General features: G+C 35.9%; 1 protein-coding gene across 1 annotated transcript in view; it reads left to right on the top strand.

Moving 5' to 3' along the window:
* LOC145669822 (uncharacterized) overlaps positions 1-23,618 on the top strand; it is a 382,300-nt gene that overhangs the window by 312,152 nt on the left and 46,530 nt on the right. The window contains exon 18 of the mRNA XM_081738166.1: positions 2,919-3,087. Coding sequence (XP_081594292.1) covers positions 2,919-3,087 — 169 coding nt within the window. The remainder of the gene's footprint in view (positions 1-2,918; positions 3,088-23,618) is intronic.

Raw genomic sequence — 23,618 nt, 5'->3', positions numbered from 1 at the left:
TAAGAACAGTGGAATTTTCTTTATATAACCGGATATAATTATAGAACTATTAGGCAAGAGGAGATAACTACTTTGCGCAAGGTTACAGGGAAAGTACAGAGCATTTGTATTTTCTATCAGTATTGCCAATTTTGGGGAAAAGTCACTAAATCTAGGGGATTCGACTTCCAGAATAGCGACAAAAAAATAACATTTCCGATTAGCGACTTTTTTGGTGATTTTTAAATGACGATTTGGCGACTTATTCACAAATCAAGCGATTTCTGTGATGTGAACAAATCAAGCACTATTAGTTGAAAACAGGTTTTAAATGTTTGTTTTACTTATTTGAATTAGGCCAAGCGTCAATGAGTTTGGCTAATATACAACCCATATAGCGTGTGATATCTCCAGAATCCCGCTTTGTTTTCTGATATCCTACGTTTTATCATCTAACGGAATACAATTTTAACCTTCCATGTCATTTAGTTAGCAGAGCTTCCATTGAAAGGCAGAAATAATACGGTATTATTTCTAAAACCTCGAGTAAACAGTGAAGGAGTGTAAGTTTTTTTTTTTTTTGTCTGTAAAGATTTAAATTTCATGCGTTTTTTCCTAGAGAGCTTTAATGAAAGCAGAATTGAACTTCCGGGTTCTTAGGGCATGGAGTTGATTTTTAGTTTAACGTCCCGTTCAGCAACAAGGCTGTGATACATGGACCTACTAGTTAACGTGGAATCCGAACCACATGAGCTCCCGCCGGGAATCGAACCCAGATCTCCCGCGCCTAACCCTAACCTATTTCTACCCTACCCTATCCTACTTATCGCTATCTTACTCTATTCTACTCTACCCTACTCTGTTATACCCTTTTAAAACGGTCTTAGAAATAGATTATCTTTAAATTTTAGTAGCTGTTATTATGCTTTTTGTCGAAAACCAAGCGGATGGCCAACTTCAGAATAAATGCCACTAAAAGTGTACGTAATAATATTGCATAATTAATTATAGATGGGGATGACGGTGTTGTAATTCATATATTATTGTCTATAATGTGAATAATGCCATTGTGTGGTATTTGTTATGAGTTTAATTAATAACATACGTTATAGCATAAATACAGCACTTAACCACCGCGACAAAATAACAAAATGTTAAGATTCTTCGTTGCATGATTATGCTCGTAGCAAAAACGTTTTGAAATAATATTTTGCTATTAATATAGAAGTCATAGGTTGTATTGATAACTGTATAAAGTAAGCATTGTTTCCTTGACAGTGATACATTGTATCTTCATAAATATTGAATATAACATTTTTATAAACTAGTTCTGTTAGCAGTGGCGAATTTACGATTTTGCTTCGAAGGGGGGACTTTGCTATCTTTAGTCCTGGAAATCTGAAAATTCTGCAAGATACTTCATTTACTTTAAAACAGTAAATCAAATTTCGAAGCTCCCCCTTAAGTACGCCACTGTCTATTTGTAATTACATATTCAAAAGTATTATTTTTAATAATGTGTCAGTTATATATTATATAAAATAAAAGTTCCAGAAAATCATTCACCCGGTTCGCACATTGATGATTCACCCCTCACCATTTTTCCAGAAATCAATATCATTTTTTTTTTTCAGAATTCTCAATTAATAGCAATTTTTCCCTTTCTTTTGAAAAACGCATGTTACTTTCTTGTAACACTCTCCCGCCAATCAAATCCCGAGTCCAATCAAAATTTCTAATTCCCAACCTAGGGCGCCGATCCTGGGGGCCTGGGCTCCATAATGCTCATGTAGGCCCCATGTATTTTTTTTGAATATGCATTATTATTGTTATATATACTTTTAATGAATATACAATATTTGGCATAATTTGAATTCAGTTTGTCTTAAAATCTTCATATATACCTTCTTAGATCATAGCCTGCAACCAAACACACATCTGAATGCAGGCACGTAGCCAGGATTTAGTAATGGGGGGGGGGGGGGGGAGCGTGACATGAAACTCTCTGGTTATCGCACCAGGGGCTCAATCATTCTAAATTATTTTACTGACAACTTGCCCATATTGGTTTGTTAGAACAATAAAATGAGGATATGCTAATATTTTAATAACAAACTATAAAGAAATCTCAAGCAAAAGAATCTTTTTTAAAAAATGTTGAAAAACATATAGTTTTCCGGTTCTTGTTTTCTTTTTCCTTCTTCTTTTTTTAAACTGCGATTAAAGCCATCAAAGATAGCAACGAGATCTCTTCCGGTGGTAAACACATCCTATAAAATTGATTAGTGTTGCCGCGAAATTGAAAATTACTTTAACAAGTGTAACTGGAATTTATGTTCTCAGGCTCATAATATTAGTGATTGTGGGCATTTCTTAGGTTCTACCTGAGAATCTATTTGATAAAACAGGTTTATGGATTGTCATTTATAGTCCATAGGATTAGCATGGAGCTAAATGGAATTAGGAACGGTCAGTTCCAATAAAATCATTTTTAAGATTGGGCCCCTTCCGTTTTTTCCACACAAGAAAGAGTAACGAAACGTTTGCTGTAGTTTTATATTTTTAACGCCGATTTTTCTTTTTCTCGTTTCTTTTTGTTTCATCCCTCCTTAATGTTTTCATTTATGGTTTCGGGAGGGTACGTGCCTGCTGAATGGACCCCCCAAAGCTACAGACAAATCGGCGCTCTCAACAGCACCACCATTATTATTATTATTATTATTATTATTATTATTATTATTATTATTATTATTATTATTATTATTATTATTATTATTATTATTATTATTATTATTATTATTTAGATAATTCGCATGCTTTCTATACAGATCGCGCACTATGAGGGATGGGTATGAAAATAAATGCTTAAAATTGTTTTCATGATGTGTTACTATTTTAACTGTAACATTTTATCATGGATGTACTAAATTACTTTACAGAATAACCATGAAACACATTGACGTTGCTCTGACGAAATTAAAATCTAAAGGTTCCCGTACAGATGACGATGACGAACCGTCACTTCTAGAGAAAATTCTCCAAATTGACTCGGATCCAAAGCTAGCATCGGTCCTTGCACTGGATATGTTTCTCGTAGGAATCGATACGGTAAGTAAGTTAATTAAGAACGAAAAATATATAAATGGACAGGTTATTGTGTAACATGTATACCACGTGAAGGAATTTGGTTTGTATGGAGTGATTTTTGTTGAATTAATGTTGAAACCGGAAGTGGTAATATTCGACCGGAAGTATTCGATCTACTTCTAGCTTTAGCAGAGAGTTCAGAATGGAGATGTAATATATTCGTGCTACACTTAATTGATTGCAAGAACTGCCTTCCGCTATTTTTCTTGACTCTATAACGACCAATGTTAAAGCCAGAAGTGTTTGATTTCTACCACTTCCGGTTTAGTAAGGAGATTCGAGTGGAGATGCACTCTTAACTGATTGTTTAATATTGCTCATCGCTATGTATCATTGTATGTAACGTATGCAGGTCAATATTGAAACCGGAAGTCGTAATTAACTTTTATTGCTTCCGTTTTTAGGAGAGAGTATTGCAAGAAAGAGCTTCTCACAGTCTATTATGGTCTTTACACTACAGCGATCAACGTTAAAGCTGAAAGTGGTTGACTTTGTATCACTTCCGGTTTTAGTGGGAATATTAAAGTACACATGGAATATGTACTCGGACACTTAATCGATTGTTGGAAACAGCTTCTCGCTATCTATTACCATTTTAACTATCTAGCGATGACCGTTAAAACCGGAAGCATTCGATCACTGCTAATATTAGTAGAGAAATTACAGTGGAGATTGAATATATCCCTGGTAAGCTTTATCAATGGCAAAAAACCGTGTCTCGTTGTATATTACAGTTTTTCCTCTATAGTAATCAACGTAAATATCGGAAATAGCTACCAACTCTCGTTTGTATACCACTTCCATCAAGAAATCCTATTCCTAATTTTTGACTCTGCACTTCCTGGTCAAAATTGATTAACTAGTTTTTGAGATTTTTGTCTTCCGAGGGACACGGCAACTGGGTAAAAGTACTTATAAAGGAATTTTAGCGAACCAAATTTCTTAACAAATGAAGGCAAATTATATTTCACAAATTTAAGTAAAACAAATCAAGGATATTACTGATCAGGCGCGTCCCCAGGAATTTATTCCGGAAAAGATCTAAAGCTTTTCTCGGGTCCAAATTCGATATGAGGATAAATTGTGTTAAACTTTTTAAAATCAGCCCTAATATTAGATGAAATTTGCAGAAAAGTCGGGATTTTTGGGTGGCACCTACTTCGATATCAATGATCACGTATGCGATTCTTTTTTTCTCTACAAAAATTTTTAAATATTTTTTTCAACATTTGCCATGCTTCTGTGTTGCAAAATACAAAATGTTACATCCCCCCCTCAAAAGTGGCGTATTTAGGATTTCTGTTTCGGGGGACTATGCACAACATGGGGAAAGAGGGGACAGGGGGCAATTGCTAAGTTTGAGAATTAAATATATTTTAATTGGTTGTCAAGTAATATACTAGGAAAAAAATGTGAAACTCGTATGTTGGTGGAGGATCTTACTTCCCGTAAGCAAATCTAAAATGACGCTCCTGCAAACACACATTGAATATTTGTGATCTCATTTCAACTTAACTAATATCGTTTTAGAGAGAAAAAAATGGAAATATTCAGTTTTATCTGTGTACTTTTTTACCTGAGAGAAAATGAGATAAGGTGAAGCTGAAATATACTAATTGCAGTTTTAATGGCAAAAATTGCAGACTGGTGAATCCAGTGGCGTAGCACACTTTTGTGCCCCCCCACAAAGTATACAAAGGGGCCACAAAGTACAAGAAGGGGCCCTAGTTGTAAAGCCGACAGAATTAAGGTTGAAGTTCTACTTCTTTAAATCTTTATTCATAGCAAGACTACGGGGCCCCTATAGCTCGGGGCCCTCCCGCACTGCGGGGGCAGCTGCTACGCCACTGGGTGAATCATACGTGATATGATACACACAAAGATTTAGCAGTGAATCTAACCTTTTATTCTTCATAGAAGAAAAAGGAAGTATCCTCTTGGCGTACTTAGTTCCCCAGGTTACTAATTCCCCCTTTTGATTTTCTTTACTTTAAACATTTACCTTTCTTTATAACTAAACGATATAAATACTCCTTTGCTATTATAAGTAAAGTCCCGTTATGTTGATATCCGTGTAAGTTGCTGGGGAACACCAGTTTCACTTATCAGCTCCTCTTAGTTTTGGTGTTACTGACGACGGCCGAGTTGAATCACAGCTAACAACGGTAGAAATTATGATTGGAGAAACGAAAGAAAGTAACTACTAAGAAAAAGAAATATAAGAGTAGAATGGACGAAAGAAAGGAAAGAAAAAGAACAGGGCATGGAATGGAATATGACAAATTCAGAATTATTTCTAAACAAAGAGCATTAGAAAATGGAAAAATCAATGAAATTAAGAAAAAAGGTAAGAAGGATTGTTGCTGTACGTGGAATGAGAATAAATAACAAATTTATTTCGAAGGGAAGGGGGCTTGAGCCCGATATCCTCCTAAATACGCCACTGTCCCCTCACACACAAGCAGATTCGAAGCCAGAAACACCAGTTAATAATAATATAGTAAACAACTAATAACACATTTTCTTTACAGTGTGGAAATGAATTTTGAAAATTAAAATCAATTCTCGAGCTCACTAGATAAGAAAAAAGGCTTAAAACAAACTAATTGAGGAGACATAAGAAAGTTCAACAAATAAGAATGAAAGTAGTACGGAACTTAGAAAAGTCAATTGATTATAAAGCTGCGCAGTGACGGTACCAGCTTAAAGTTCTTAGGAGAGAGGCAAGTAGGATGGCACAGACATTCTTTTTTTTTGGGGGGGGGGGGGCAAGTATATTTTTGTATACCGAAAAGAATCCATTTATATTACTTCACGTATAGTACAATACATCACATCTGGGGGAGGAATTCAGGGACGGCCGATGCCACCGGGGGCGTCCTCTCCCACTTTCTTCATTCCACCATTTCATTCATTTCTCATCATTACCGTCTTGTTTAGCCTAACCGGCGTAAGTGTGGGACGTAAAACTCAAAAATTTCATTTTCATTTTTCCCATTTGATCCCATCTAGTGTCGTCACTAAGGCTCCTCAGAGCTGCTGGATTGACCTATCTGGAGGTCCGGAGCTAGAAAAAAAAAATATGTGACCCCTGCTGACTTCACTTAATACATTTGCATTGAAGTACAATAGGAAAGTTAAGGGGGCAGACTACTAAATATTTTTCAAAAGCTAACAATTTTTCTTTTGACAGTTTTTCGTAAATGAAAAGAGATAATGAAATGTAATTTACACCGGAAAATACGACTCGGAAGAATTTTCAGTATTGCCATCCATAGAAATTACAGTGTGACTAGAATTTGAATTACCCAAAAAATCTAGGTCAAGGCAATGCCTAGAAAAATGAACTCAACAGTAGTTGATGACTTATCATGCTGTCTGTGTTCCTTGTTTACTACTTTTAAAATAATATTTGTATTTATTTTGTGCTAACTTATTTATTTTGTAATAACGTGTGTAAGTTATTACAGAATAAATACAAATATTATTTAAAACGTAGTTAACAAAAAACACAGACAGCATGATAAGTCATTAATTACCGTTGAGTTCATTTTTCTAGTCGTTGGCTTAACCTAGATTTTTGGGTAATTCAAATTCTAGTCACACTGTAATTTCTATGGATGGCAATACTTAAAATTCTTCCGATTCGTACTTTCCGGTGTAAAATAACATGATCTATTATTGAGGTAAGTTACATTTCATTATCTCTTTTCACTTACGAAAAACTGTCAAAAGAAAAATTGTTAGCTTTTGAAAAATGTTTAGTAGTCTGCCCCTTTAAGGGAATATGTTTAATATTTTTGGTTATATTTTATTTTATGATGATCATTGTATCTTCATGATTCTCTTTAGATAGTTGAGATTTTGATCGGAGTGGAGGGCCCTGTCCACCTGGAGACCCGTGTTTGTAGCCCCCTAACACCCCTCTTAATGCGACCCAGAAGCTGCCTATGTATATTCTTAATAAGGACACGGTATGCCACTATGGCTGCCATATTTAAAAGATGAAAATCGGGGACGCTACTGAATACGACCCGCTCGGGAGAGTAATGCACCCGGAAGTACGCTGTTTTACGCTCAATCCTAGCCAGTTGTTTTAATTTGGTCACAAAATTTATATCATGGAGTACAAGGGGAACAAAACGAGCCCTATATCATGGAGTACAAGGGGAACAAAACGAACCCTGCGGGGCTTTTAACCCGTTCCTATTACTACTACTACTTATCTGCACAAAAGTATGTAAATACTTTTTGAGTATTATTTTCATATTTTAATTTAAAAAGTGTTATAAAAATGTAAAAAAAAAGCTTTCCTCTGACCGGGTTTGAACCTACGTCAAAAGAGATTTTCTTTACTAGCATATAGCGCTTGCCTATTCTACTCAGCCACGAAGACCGATGACAGCAATTGTTTGATTTCTGCTATTTGAATGCAACGTGGCAAGAAATGGATAATGCCAACCAATCAGAACTGTGTTTTTCGTTCCTACTTCCGGGAGCATTACTCTCTTGAGCTAGACCTTACTAAATTACAAGAATCTTTGAAATCCTTAAAATGAAAAGAAGTGTTATATACCAATTTACGTTGTTCCATTATATAGAGTTGTTCAAGTAATACATAGTCACATTTTTAGTCATTTTAGTAGACCTTCTCCTCCCTAGTTAAGCAAACGTAAGCAGATGATTTATCTCCTCCTCCCTGATAAGCAATATTGCTTTTTCTTTTTTAAATTCTCAGGATCTGCTATGTTTTCTGATTTCACACTGTGATACAGTGGTGAGTCAGAAATGAAAATGAAAATGAAATGAAATCTTTGAGTTTTACGTCCAACGGTTATGCCGGTTAGGCTAAAGGAGACGGTGATTATGAGAAATGGGTGAAGTAGTGGAATGAAGAGTGGGAGGAAACGGGAGAGCGCCGAGAAAACCCTCTAGCACGATGTTTGTCCACCACAAAGTCCACACGGCACGAGCTGGGATCGAACCAGGGACTCCAGGGACCCGGAGGTGAACGCTCTACCACTGAGCCACCGCGCCGCCCAGTGGTGGCTCAGAAGGATCGATGGAAACGTGTAGCCATTGTTGCGTAAAAAGAAGGAAAAAGAAATTTGATGCATGTAATTAAAAAAAATACTTTTTCCCCCACCTCATAAGCTTCTATTGAAAAAAAATACTCAATTTACCATTGTTGTCTGTTCAGTTTTATTAATTAAAGCGATATTTTTTTCTTTTTGAATGATCAGCGGAAAATAACGAAAAATATCGATCAGGATTTTTGATTAAAATATTTCAGAAACAAAATGCAGATTGAAACAGAGTACTAAGGATAACAATAAGATTGAGCAGTAAAACCTTTTGTTCCTGGCCCAATGAAACGAATGCTTCGTTTAATGTCAAAGTAGTTAATAAATTAGTTAGTGAACTTAATAACCACAACGTTTTATATATTCAAGTTTTTTTTTTCAGCTTTTGAATTGCCACACTCAGAGGTTGAAGCGAATATATATATACCCAATCCTATGAAAAAAGCAAACTATAATATCCCCTGCCTTTCTTCGCTGAAATTCGAGACATTTAAGAGTCCTGAAAAATTTTTTGGGACGCAGATCTCGATTCCGTGACGGTCCCGGATTTTCCCGGACGAATGGCAACGCTAGTCACTCAGTCTATGTATTATTAACTACTATCCGTTATTTCATACAGGTAATTACAGAGGTAAAGTAAGCGCAAGAAGATTTTTTGGAAAATCCCATTCTGACGTAAACAAATAATAAACAAGAGCTGTCATGGTACACCAGGTCGCTCAATACTGCATTCGTGAAGCAGCATACAGTAGCTGATGAAATGAAACCTAGGGTTTTACGTCACATGATTATCCCAGCTAAGCTAAAGAAGACGGTGGTAATGAGAAATGGAGGAAATGGTGGAATTAAGAAAGTGAGAGAAAACGGAAGAACCCCGAGGAAACCCACGCATACGGTCCACCACGAGATCCACTTGGCGCAAGCTGAGATCGAACCACAGACCCCACGCAAAAGAGGTGAACGCTCTACCACTGAGCCACCACAGCTTCAGTAGCTGATTATTGGAAAGTGCTAACTTAAACAGTGTTTTCCTATCCGCAAAATCATTAAATGTTGAACTGCTGATTGGATAATATATAAATTCATAACCTGTTACATTTTTTGGTTATTACTGGACGAAAGCCACATGTATTTTCTAAGTTTTCAGAACTTTACATTTCTTCTATAAATTATTCTTATTATTTGTAAAGAAGTTGAAACTTTTTTTTAAAATTTGGAAAGTGGCTTTTGACCAGTAATAAGAAAAAAATGTACCAGGTTAAGAAGTTTCAAATACCCACTAATTAATCGATAGCTCCCAATCATTGCTTTTTGTTCTAACGCCCTCCTTGGAATGGAGAACAGCCTTTGAGGGGTGTTAACACTCGTGTTAAGAACCATTGTTGAGAACAAAATTTTTGTTTCATATGATGAATTGTGCGGATGTCTACATGAAAGTGTGTGCTTGCGTGTTTATGTACGACTTTGTTTGTTTCTAGGTCTTTCCCTACCACTTCCCTAGAAAAAAAAAAGTGGCGTTTCTGGTTACCAGTAATTAAACTGTGAATGAAAATGTTAAATAGAATCTAGGTATGTGAGAATCATCAAAATAAGCATGGTTGAGAGAAGTGCCGTCTTAACAGCATTATAAATTCCCGGGCAAATTAGTAAATTGGTGCTCCTATGATTACATTTTACACTTAATATATTCAATTCTTCTCCTGGAACCCCGGGTAAGTGATCATAGAGTCCAGCGCATAGATACATTCTCGTTACGGGTATATGTTAACCCACAGGAATATTGTATTAAATCTTTTCTCTAATTTTACCTGATATTTTTGTAAGAGATATCCTAACATGAACACTTGTAACAGTGGCTTTAAAAACGAGTATACATATATATTCTTCAATGTCAGATTGTACTCGAAGGCGTACTCTATTCCATTTATCTGTTTTTACTACTGAAGACAGTGATACACAAGAAAAGTGAAGGGTAAACAGTTTCTGATGTCTCTGTTTTCTTAAAACTATACGTAAAACTGGTAATTACGGGCATAAAGTGAAGAATTATATTAAATACTTGCATTGAAGCACCATCTATACAGCTAAATTACGTAGATATTCAGGACTGTATAGAATAAAGAAATTGATGAACGCTAAAGAACATTTATTAGAGAAATTTTAAAATGGGGCCAAAGATCATTTTATGCAGTGAAAGCCTGAAAATGAGGGTATTGTGATCATGTTATCACCTATGAATATGACATTACATATATTCACTAACACTTCTTTCAGTGTTCATATGATCAGCCTACATTGCTTTCATTTCTAAGAAATTCGGTTAATCAAAAACTGCTTCATATATTTACTCTACCTATACATTGACATTCCGTGGAACGTGGGTTCCTCTCACCACGACATGGCGCGTCCTCATACTGCGGATCGAGGAGAAGGCCTCTAGATATAGCGGTTAGCTGCGAATATACTGAATAAGCAGTCGCGGACAGACGACTAGGAGCGGTCCTCCAGCTTGGGGGTTTGGATAAGGCTAACAACCTCATCCTGTAAAAAAAAAACACTTGTTCAGAAACACTCACAAAAGCCTCGGACAAGGACTGATAACTTGGTACGACCTCAGCAAAAGAAAATGGACATGAAATTTGGAACATGGAATATTAGAAGTCTTTATAGGGCAGGCGCGTTAAAATCCGTAACGAGTGAGTTAGAGAAATACAGGATGGACCTAGTAGGAGTTCAGGAAGTTAGGTGGGAAGGTAATGGATCATAGAATTCCGGAAATTTTAAGTTCTTTTACGGGGAAGGAAATAAAAGTCACCAGTTAGGAACAGGGAGAAAAACACATAATCAAATCGATCACGTTTTAGTAGATAGAAGGCAATCTAGCATAATTGATGTCCGGTCGTTTAGAGGGGCTGACTGTGATACTGATCACTACCTGGTAGCAGCGATATAACGAGAGAGATCATCGTTGAATAAAGGTAATATTCAATGTCCGAAAACGGAGAGATTTAATTTAAAGAAATTAGAAGAGAGCCAGGTAAGAGAGCAATACCAGATTGAAGTTTCGAATAGATTCTCGGTTTTAGAAGATTCGGAGTGCACTAGTGTTGAGGATACTTGGATTGAAATTAGAGAGAGCATTAAAACTTCAGCAAAAGAAAAATTGGGACACGCCGAAATACGTAGGAACAAACCAAGGTTCGACCTGGAATGCATTAAACTAGCAGAGAAGAGAAAACAGGCAAAATTACGCTGGCTACAAAATCCGAATGAAATAACTACACAAAATTTCGCAAATATCAGGCGGGAAACTTCCAAAACTTTTAAAACAAAGAAACGCGATTTTTTGAAAGCTAAAATTAAGGAACTTGAAGATAATAGTAAAAATAAAAGTATTCGGGACATGTATAAGGATATCAGCGAATTTAAGAAAGACTATCAACCTTGTGCTTATATATTAAAGAAAGCTGACGAACAGTTCTCACTGATAGAGATAGCATCTTAAATATTTCTTTGACGATTTGCTGAACACGCAGCCAAAAACTAATGTGCATAGAAAGAAGGAGATACACACCGCAGAACCGTATATTCCAGAACCCAACCGAATAGAAGTAGATACCGCTATAAAGAAATTAAAGAAACACAAATCTCCGGGTGTAGATGAAATTCTCGCGGAGTTAATTTTAGCTGGAGGCGAAAAATTGTGGAACAAGATACCTAAACTCATTCTCTTTACCTGGAACAAGGAAGAATTGCCACAAGAGTGGAAAGAATCAATCATCGTTCCAATTCACAAATAAGGCGACAAAACTGACTGTAATAATTATCGAGACATTTCTCTTCTGTCAACATCCTATAAAATCCTTTCAAATATTCTATTAACAAGATTGACCCCATACGCAGATGAAATTATTGGATATTATCAGTGCGGATTTAGACGAAATTGATCAACTATCGACCATTCACGATTCGCCAAATACTCGAAAAAAAAAAGTGGGAATACAATACCCCGGTACATCAACTACTTATTGATTTTAGAAAGGCGTACGACTCGGTTAGGAGAGAAACATTATACAACGTTCTTACAGAACTTGGAATACCGAGAAAGCTAATTAGATTAATTACGATATGTTTAAATGAATCCCAAAGCAAAGTCGGGGTAGGAAAATTTTTGTCCACGAGCTTTCACGTCGAAAATGGCCAGAAACAAAGAGATGAGTTGTCGCCATTATTATTTAACTTTGTGCTGGAATACGCTATAAGGAAAATCAAAGATAGCAACCAGGGCCTAGAGTTGAACGGCATTCACTAGGTTATGGCATATGCTGATTATGTAAATTTAACAGGAGATGATAAGAGAACAATAGAAAGAAATGCAGAGATCTTATTAAACGCTTACAGGGACATGGGTTTAGAAGTAAATGCAGGGAAAACTAAATACATGGAAGTACCTCGGGGCCGGAATACAGCAAATTACGGATTCGTTAAAATATTAAATAATACTTTTGATAAAGTGGATACTTTCAAATATTTAGGATCAATATTAACAGACAAAAATCATATTCACGAAGAAACTAAATGTCGACTAAAAGCAGGGAATTCGTGTTACTATTCGGTTCAAAATCTCATATCGTCGAGAATTCTGTCGAGAAATTTGAAGCTCAAAATATATAAAACAATAATAATGCCTGTTGTTCTGTGTGGTTGCGAATCCTGGTCGCTTACTCTGAGGGAAGAACATAGACTGAAAGTATTTGAGAACAAGATTCTGGGACGAATATTCGGACCCAAGATGAACGGGAGTGGGGAATGGCGGTAACTTCATAACGATGAACTACATAAATTATACGGTTTACCCAACATTGTTAGGGTCGTCAAGTCTAGGAGGCTTAGGTGGGCAGGTCATGTAGCTAGAATGGAAGAAAGTAGAAACGCTTTCAAAGTCTTGACTGGAAGACCAATCGGAAAACGACCATTAGGAAGACCTAGGCGCAAATGCGAGGACAATATTAAGATGGATCTCGCAGAGATAGGAATACAAAGTAGAAACTAGATCCAATTGGCTAAGGATAGAAGTCAGTGGAGAGCTTTTGTGAACGCGGCACTGAACCTTCAGGCTGCATAGCCCATAGAATTAGTTAGTTAGTTTGTTATACATTGACATTACTCGAAAGCGATGAAAAAAATACTTTAAGCTTTAGAAATGTGGGTGTGGCGAAGAACGGGGAGAATTAGCTGGTTCGAGGGGAAAACGAACGAGATGGTGTTACAAATGGGGGAGAAAAGAAGAATTTTAGATACTATTACGAAGAAGAAGAGAAGCTGGTTGGGACATTGGGTAAGAAGGGACTGTATGATGAGGGACGTGCTAGAGGATACGGTGGTAGGAAAGAGAGGAAGGGGTGAAGAAGACAGAAGACCGAGGGCATTGAAGCTTCTCAGTTGCGGCAAGTGACCTGCCAATAAGGGCAGAATAACTATGGAATGGTATGCGTGCTTCTGTCCGGAAAACACAAAATTTCGTAAATTGTTTGAGGGATGACCATCGATTTGGGGCAGGAAGTAGAGGAATAAATGTTAGAAACGGAATGGGTGATTGATGTGATCCAACCAGTTGATACGAACATTTGGTTCCCATATATTTCTATAAGAATAATTACATATATCATCCTTGCTTGATAGACTACTCGCAGTACAGTTGAGATTATAGGGCTAGTATAAGGCTCGGGATTCCTAGTACTAATATGTGCGTGGAAGTAGTAGTGGTCCCCGTATATCTCGCCGAGTCAGCAAAAATTTTTGTGACGTCATAGGTCAAAGGTCAATGACCTTGGCCCGGGGTCAATGACCTAGGGGTACATAGGACCACCCCCTCTAAATTTTGGCAGGGGTACCATGGCCCACCCCTTAAATTTTGGCAGGGGTACATAGGACCACACCCCTTAAATTTTGGAAATTGCCAAATCTAAAAATTTGGTATGGTAGCCTAGGACCATGGTATGTACCTTCATCAGTATTGGGTGTCTATGTCGTTCCCTTTTATGGGTAAAAAATTGCCAAAAAGTCAAATTTCGGGGATTTTTGACCTAATTTATCCCCTTTGATGAGGTGTTATTACCTTATATAGTTATATGGGCATATACAGGGGTCCATTCCCTTTCACAACATATGTGTATATTAATGCAACCCTTGAAAAATTTGGGAGGGGTACCTTGGCCCACCCCTTAAATTTTGGAAATTGACCAATTTAAACATTGGGTATTATAGTATAGGACCCTAATATGTATTATGATAAATTTGGGTGGTCCACCTCGTTCCCTTCTAGGGGTACAAAATTGCCAAAATATAAACGTAAGTAATACTTTGTACCACGTGTTTGGTTTCGACCTAAGTTATCCCCTTGGATGAGGTCCTATTACCTTATATGGTTATATGGGCGTATACAGGGGTCCATTCCCTTTCATAAGATATGGGTATATTGGTGCACCCCTTTAAAATTTGGGAGGGGTACCTTGGCCCACCACCTAAATTTTGGAAATTGCCCAATTTAAACATTGGGTATTATACTACAGGACCCTAATATGTATCATGATAAATTTGGGTGGTCCACCTCGTCCCCTTTTAGGGGTACAAAATTGCCAAAAATATAAACGTAAGCAATACGTTATACCACGTGTTTGGTTTTCGGCCTAATTTATCTCCTTGGATGAGGTCCGATTACCTTATATAGTTATATGGGCGTATACAGGGGTCCATTCCCTTTCATAAGACATAGGTATATTAATGAACCCCCGGGAGGGGTACCTTGGGCCACCCCCTTAAATTTTGGAAATTGCCAAATTTAAAAATTGGGTGTGGTAGCCTAGGACCATAGTATGTACCTTCATCAGTATTGGGGGGTCTATGTCGTTCCCTTTCATGTGTAAAAAATTGCCAAAAATTCAAATTTCGGGGGTTTTTGACCTAATTTATCCCCTTTGATGAGGTGTTATTACCCTATATGGTTATATGGGCGTATACAGGGGTCCATTAGCTTTTATAACATATGGGTATATTAATGCACCCCTTGAAAAATTTGGGAGGGGTACCTTGGCCCACCCCTTAAATTTTGGAAATTGCCCAATTTCAACATTTGGTATTATAGTACTGGACCCTAACATGTATTATGTTAAATTTGGGTGGTCCACCTCGTTCCCTTTTAGGGGTACACAATTTCCAAAATATAAACGTAAGCAATACGTTATACCACGTGTTTGGTTTTTGACCTAATTTATCTCCTTGGATGTGGTCCTATTACCTTATATGGTTATATGGTTATGTATAGGGGTTTATTTCCTTTCATAAGACATAGGTACATTTGTGCACTCTGGGAGGGGTACCTTGGCCCACCCCTGAAATTTTGGAAATTGCCAAATTTAAGCATTCGCTATCATAGTACATGACCTCAATATGTATCAAGATAAATTTGGGTGGTCCACCTTGTTCCCTTTCATGGGTAAAAAAATTGCTAAAATATAAACATAATCAATATGTTGTATCACGTGTTTGGTTTTTGGTCCAATTTATTCCGTTTGATGTGATCTTATTACCGTATATGGTTATATGGTCATGTAAATAGGTTCATTTCCTATCATAACACATGGGTACATTGATGCACTCCTTTAAAAATTTGGGAGGGGTGCCTTGGCCCACCCCTTAAATTTTAGAAATTGCTCATTTTATATATTTGGTATTATAGTACTGGACCCTAATATGTATCATGATAAATTTGGGCGGTCCACCTCGTTTCCTTCTAGGGTACAAAATTGCCAAAATATAAACGTAAGCAATACGTTATACCACGTGTTTGGTTTTTGGTCGATATTATCCCCTTTGATGAGGTCCTATTACCTTATATGGTTATATGGTTATGTATAGGGGTTTATTCCCTATCATAAGACATAGGTACATTTGTGCACTCCTTTTAAAATTTGTAAGGGGTACCTTGGCCCACCCCTTAAATTTTAGAAATTGCTCATTTTATATATTTGGTATTATAGTACTGGACCCTAACATGTATTATGATAAATTTGGGTGTTTCACCTCGTTCCCTTTTAGGGGTACGAAATTGCCAAATTTTAGTACAACCACGTGTTTGTTCTTTAGGCCCATTTTATCCCCTTTGATGAGGTCCTATTACCTTATACAGTTATATGGTTATGTATAGGGGTCTATTTCCTATCATAAGACATAGGTACATTTGTGCACCCTTTTAAAAATTTGGAAGGGGTACCTTGGCTCATTCACTTAGTTTTAGAAATTGTTTAATATAAGCATTTGGTATCTTCGTACAGGTCTTCAATATGTACCACTATAAATTTGGATGGTCCACATCGTTCCCTTTCATGGGTAAAGAACTACCAAAAATCAATTTTTCGGAGGTTATTGACCCCTTTGATAAGTATTTAGCACGTTATATGGTTTATTACCTTTACATGTGTATGTGCCCTTTTAAATTTGTGAATTATCAAATAACAAAATTCGGTAAACGTTTTTCTAGGACCCATTGTAAATGTTGGTGTTCCTTTATGGCCAAATATTCAAAATTTAAAGGTTATTGACCTATCTTTTGATACGGCTTTATTATTGAATAACTACAGGATTTATTACTTTTTCATAAGACATAGGTGTATTTGTGTACCAATCTTAAATTTTGGGAGAGGTACATTTCTTATTGTCATATTAATAATTGGTAATTGTTCTTAAAATTGGATAGTATCTCATTCATTGGATAAATCATTGTCAAATATGAGTATGATCACGTGATCAGTTATTGACCTATGATGGGATTAGGAGTTCAGGACAGTGGTACATTTAAACTTTGTAGGATAATTTGAGAATTGTCAAATGAAATTGCGTCATTGGTTTCGATTATTACAACCTATGGACCAAATATAAACGTAAGCAATACGATGTACCACGTGATTGACCTTGATGAGGTAGTGTACAGGGATACATAGCTAACCTTATTGAATCTTATGACTCATAGTCTTAAGGGAATACATGCTACATCACTGGCAAAGTTATTGTTGATGCAATTTGATTGGTTGATCACTATCTTTCGTGCAATCTGATTGGTTGCTGATTTTCAAATCTTTGCTGCATTCAGTTTTAAGTTTTGTTTAACATTTAAAAAGTTTTTGAAATTTTTGTTTGAAACTTTGGTTTGACATTTTTTCGTTTGATATTTTTAGTTTGAAAATTTTTGTTTCGAAGTTTTTGTTTGAAATTTGTTTTGAAATTTTTGTTTCAAAATTTTTTGTTTGAAACTGGTTTGAAATTTTTTTCGTTTGAAATTTTTAGTTTGAAAAATTTGTTTCGAAAATTTTGTTTAAAAAAATTTTGTTTGAAATTTTTGTTTCAAAATTTTTTGTTTGAAATTTTTTCGTTTGGAATTTTTGTTTCAAAATTTTGTTTGAAATTTTTGTTTCAAATTTTTTTTGAAATGTTTTGTTTTGAAATTTTTGTTTCAAAATTTTCTTTGAAATTTTGGTTTGAAATTTTTGTTTCAAGGTTTGATTTGACATTTTTAAAAGTTTGTGCACTCATTAGTAAAGAACCGGAACTGTTTAAAACAAAAACCTCTGGCAACATTGTGGTGCAATAGTACACGTCAGAATATGGGGTTGTACTTGAAATGAAAAAACACAAATCATTGAAATAGATCATTTTATTACACTCCACATACATCCATACCAGATAGTGGTTCTGGATATTGTCGATACAATGTATTTTGAACTTCTTGCACTAGTTTGTCTTTAGCGTATAATTTTAATTCCAGTTGAAGTTTTTTAAGGTCTATTGCAATATCAATTGGTGGAAACTCAATGTCCATTTGATCACAAATAAACTGTTTATCAATACAGGTATGCACCCACGAACGATGTTGACAACGCAGTTTCTAAACACACGTGATGTGATGAAATCATTTACCAAGATTACTGATTTGCAACAGAATGTACCTTATAGAATCTTAGCTAGCCAAATGATCCCTACAAAGTTTGGATTAAGAATCGTAGTGAAGCTTGAAAATGATAAGAATATAATTTTACCAGAAAGATATTTACCCATGGAAGCATCAAAACAAGAAGAACTGTTGCGTTTCTTAAATACTGGATCTGTACCTTTATGTTACAAAGGTTTCTTGGGTCGAAGTCATCAATTTGAATTTAGTACACAGCCAGATTCGTCAGCAATTGTAATTCAAACGTCAGCACATTAGACATAGTTGTATGAATTTGGCTAGTCAGCATGACGTCAGCAATTGTGATGAAATCATGAATTCAAACGTCAGCACATTCCTTTCCAATGACGTCAGCCGTAGTTCTATAAATCAACCAATACACTGTCATCCCACGAAATCATTTGAGCAAGTGCTTTTCAGGAGGAAAGATGTGTACTTCTAACGATAAAGAGTTCATCTTCGCAAGCTATTATCCAATAAATATATTTCAAACAAAACATGTGATGATTGGTATCAGTGCTAGAACATTTGAACCAGTGTTTCGATTGGGCAAAGCAGAACAATTTGGTGTACAACTGACCTGTGAAGAATGGCACGAATCGACCAAATGAACGATTATTTTCATGATGAGCTAAATGTGACCATGGTCAAATCATTAGGCTCAAATCATGAAGTGGTGATGCGTACAGTCCTCGAAGAGAAGATGGTGCTGTTACGTAAAAAGAGTACATTTCATGTCCCTCTCAACATGGTGTATCTAACGCAAACGGAATGGAACAAATTCATCAGCGTATTCCAGTGTGCGAAACATGGAGTGGAAGTGTGCAACAAAACAAGTATATTCCTGAAAAAGTACTATTTTGAAAAATGTATCATGCATATTGTACAACATGTATCTAGATATTGTGATGGTTGTCAACATCGTTCGTGGGGGCATACCTGTATTGATAAACAGTTTATTTGTGATCAAATGGACATTGAGTTTCCACCAATTGATATTGCAACAGACCTTAAAAGACTTCAACTGGAATTAAAATTATACGCTAAAGACAAACTAGTGCAAGAAGTTCAAAATACATTGTATCGACAATATCCAGAACCACTATCTGGTATGGATGTATGTGGAGTGTAATAAAATGATCCATTTCAATGATTTGTGTTTTTTCATTTCAAGTACAACCCCATATTCTGACGTGTACTATTGCACCACAATGTTGCCAGAGGTTTTTGTTTTAAACAGTTCCGGTTCTTTACTAATGAGTGCACAAACTTTTAAAAATGTCACATCAAACCTTGAAACAAAAATTTCAAATCAAAATTTCAAAGAAAATTTTGAAACAAAAATTTCAAAACAAAACATTTCAAAAAAATTTGAAACAAAAATTTCAAACAAAATTTTGAAACAAAAATTCCAAACGAAAAAATTTCAAACAAAAAATTTTGAAACAAAAATTTCAAACAAAATTTTTTTAAACAAAATTTTCGAAACAAATTTTTCAAACTAAAAATTTCAAACGAAAAAATTTCAAACCAGTTTCAAACAAAAAATTTTGAAACAAAAATTTCAAAACAAATTTCAAACAAAAACTTCGAAACAAAAATTTTCAAACAAAATATCAAACGAAAAAATGTCAAACCAAAGTTTCAAACAAAAATTTCAAAAACTTTTTAAATGTTAAACAAAACTTAAAACTGAATGCAGCAAAGATTTGAAAATCAGCAACCAATCAGATTGCACGAAAGATAGTGATCAACCAATCAAATTGCATCAACAATAACTGCCAGTGATGTAGCATGTATTCCCTTAAGACTATGAGTCATAAGATTCAATAAGGTTAGCTATGTATCCCTGTACACTACCTCATCAAGGTCAATCACGTGGTACATCGTATTGCTTACGTTTATATTTGGTCCATAGGTTGTAATAATCGAAACCAATGACGCAATTTCATTTGACAATTCTCAAATTATCCTACAAAGTTTAAATTGTACCACTGTCCTGGACTCCTAATCCCATCATAGGTCAATAACTGATCACGTGATCATACTCATATTTGACAATGATTTATCCAATGAATGAGATACTATCCAATTTTAAGAACAATTACCAATTATTAATATGACAATAAGAAATGTACCTCTCCCAAAATTTAAGATTGGTACACAAATACACCTATGTCTTATGAAAAAGTAATAAATCCTGTAGTTATTCAATAATAAAGCCGTATCAAAAGATAGGTCAATAACCTTTAAATTTTGAATATTTGGCCATAAAGGAACACCAACATTTACAATGGGTCCTAGAAAAACGTTTACCGAATTTTGTTATTTGATAATTCACAAATTTAAAAGGGCACATACACATGTAAAGGTAATAAACCATATAACGTGCTAAATACTTATCAAAGGGGTCAATAACCTCCGAAAAATTGATTTTTGGTAGTTCTTTACCCATGAAAGGGAACGATGTGGACCATCCAAATTTATAGTGGTACATATTGAAGACCTGTACGAAGATACCAAATGCTTATATTAAACAATTTCTAAAACTGAGTGAATGAGCCAAGGTACCCCTTCCAAATTTTTAAAGGGGTGCACAAATGTACCTATGTCTTATGATAGGAAATAGACCCCTATACATAACCATATAACTGTATAAGGTAATAGGACCTCATCAAAGGGGATAAAATGGGCCAAAAGAACAAACACGTGGTTGTACTAAAATTTGGCAATTTCGTACCCCTAAAAGGGAACGAGGTGAAACACCCAAATTTATCATAATACATGTTAGGGTCCAGTACTATAATACCAAATATATAAAATGAGCAATTTCTAAAATTTAAGGGGTGGGCCAAGGCACCCCTCCCAAATTTTTAAAGGAGTGCATCAATGTACCCATGTGTTATGATAGGAAATGAACCTATTTACATGACCATATAACCATATACGGTAATAAGATCACATCAAACGGAATAAATTGGACCAAAAACCAAACACGTGATACAACATATTGATTATGTTTATATTTTAGCAATTTTTTTACCCATGAAAGGGAACAAGGTGGACCACCCAAATTTATCATGATACATATTGAGGTCATGTACTATGATAGCGAATGCTTAAATTTGGCAATTTCCAAAATTTCAGGAGTGGGCCAAGGTACCCCTCCCAGAGTGCACAAATGTACCTATGTCTTATGAAAGGAAATAAACCCCTATACATAACCATATAACCATATAAGGTAATAGGACCACATCCAAGGAGATAAATTAGGTCAAAAACCAAACACGTGGTATAACGTATTGCTTACGTTTATATTTTGGAAATTGTGTACCCCTAAAAGGGAACGAGGTGGACCACCCAAATTTATCATAATACATGTTAGGGTCCAGTACTATAATACCAAATGTTGAAATTGGGCAATTTCCAAAATTTAAGGGGTGGGCCAAGGTACCCCTCCCAAATTTTTCAAGGGGTGCATTAATATACCCATATGTTATAAAAGCTAATGGACCCCTGTATACGCCCATATAACCATATAGGGTAATAACACCTCATCAAAGGGGATAAATTAGGTCAAAAACCCCCGAAATTTGAATTTTTGGCAATTTTTTACACATGAAAGGGAACGACATAGACCCCCCAATACTGATGAAGGTACATACTATGGTCCTAGGCTACCACACCCAATTTTTAAATTTGGCAATTTCCAAAATTTAAGGGGGTGGCCCAAGGTACCCCTCCCGGGGGTTCATTAATATATCTATGTCTTATGAAAGGGAATGGACCCCTGTATACGCCCATATAACTATATAAGGTAATCGGACCTCATCCAAGGAGATAAATTAGGCCGAAAACCAAACACGTGGTATAACGTATTGCTTACGTTTATATTTTTGGCAATTTTGTACCCCTAAAAGGGGACGAGGTGGACCACCCAAATTTATCATGATACATATTAGGGTCCTGTAGTATAATACCCAATGTTTAAATTGGGCAATTTCCAAAATTTAGGTGGTGGGCCAAGGTACCCCTCCCAAATTTTAAAGGGGTGCACCAATATACCCATATCTTATGAAAGGGAATGGACCCCTGTATACGCCCATATAACCATATAAGGTAATAGGACCTCATCCAAGGGGATAACTTAGGTCGAAACCAAACACGTGGTACAACGTATTACTTACGTTTATATTTTGGCAATTTTGTACCCCTAGAAGGGAACGAGGTGGACCACCCAAATTTATCATAATACATATTAGGGTCCTATACTATAATACCCAATGTTTAAATTGGTCAATTTCCAAAATTTAAGGGGTGGGCCAAGGTACCCCTCCCAAATTTTTCAAGGGGTGCATTAATATACACATATGTTATGAAAGGGAATGGACCCCTGTGTATGCCCATATAACTATATAAGGTAATAACACCTCATCAAAGGGGATAAATTAGGTCAAAAACCCCCGAAATTTGACTTTTTGGCAATTTTTTACCCATAAAAGGGAACGACATAGACACCCAATACTGATGAAGATACATACTATGGTCCTAGGCTACCATACCAAATTTTTAGATTTGACAATTTCCAAAATTTAAGGGGTGTGGTCCTATGTACCCCTGCCAAAATTTAAGGGGTGGGCCATGGTACCCCTGCCAAAATTTAGAGAGGGTGGTCCTATGTACCCCTAGGTCATTGACCCCGGGCCAAGGTCATTGACCTTTGACCTATGACGTCACAAAAATTTTTGCTGACTCGGCGAGATATACGGGGACCACTACTACTGTGGAATACAACGATAAAATGAAGTTAAATTACTTTCTATTTGAGAAATCTAAAGACCAAAGCTTTTTTTTTTATTTTCAAATATTTGTTCATTTTACTGAAGTTTATTGTGTTAATGGTGATTTACAGATACACAAACAGACTTTAACAATTTTGAATATTTTTTTTTCTTTTAATGATTACGTGTGACGCTTGCCATTGTGAGAGTGCGTAATGCTTTTTAAGAGTTCCGAAGTATACTATGCATAACGTTTGAAAAGTATTATAGAACAGCTATTCACGTCTGTTAATTCGTCTATCAGTTGAAAGCTACCCCCTTTCCCCCCCAAAAAAAGAAAACAACCTGTAAGACATACCAAGAAGCGTTCTTTTTGGAATCGATTGGGCGTGAGCTTATTCTTGAGACTCTTAATCCATTGCAAATACCACTTTTCGATATTTCTTATTGTTTCTGCTTTGATGCCTCTCGACAGACGGATGCACGAACTTACAAGGCCGTTCTATATGATTTCCCATGCTTAAACATAACACAGTTTCGAAGTTTAATAATTGTAAATGATAGCGGGAAACTCTATTTGATATAGATTCATCGTTTAAGTAAAAGGCTCAACCCCTATCCTGT

Source organism: Thermobia domestica, chromosome 14 (assembly GCF_964235325.1).
Source record: "Thermobia domestica chromosome 14, izTheDome1.hap1.1, whole genome shotgun sequence".
Taxonomy (NCBI): domain Eukaryota; kingdom Metazoa; phylum Arthropoda; class Insecta; order Zygentoma; family Lepismatidae; genus Thermobia; species Thermobia domestica.
The sequence above is the reverse complement of the archived record's forward strand: the minus strand, read 5'-3'. Positions and strand labels throughout refer to the sequence as shown.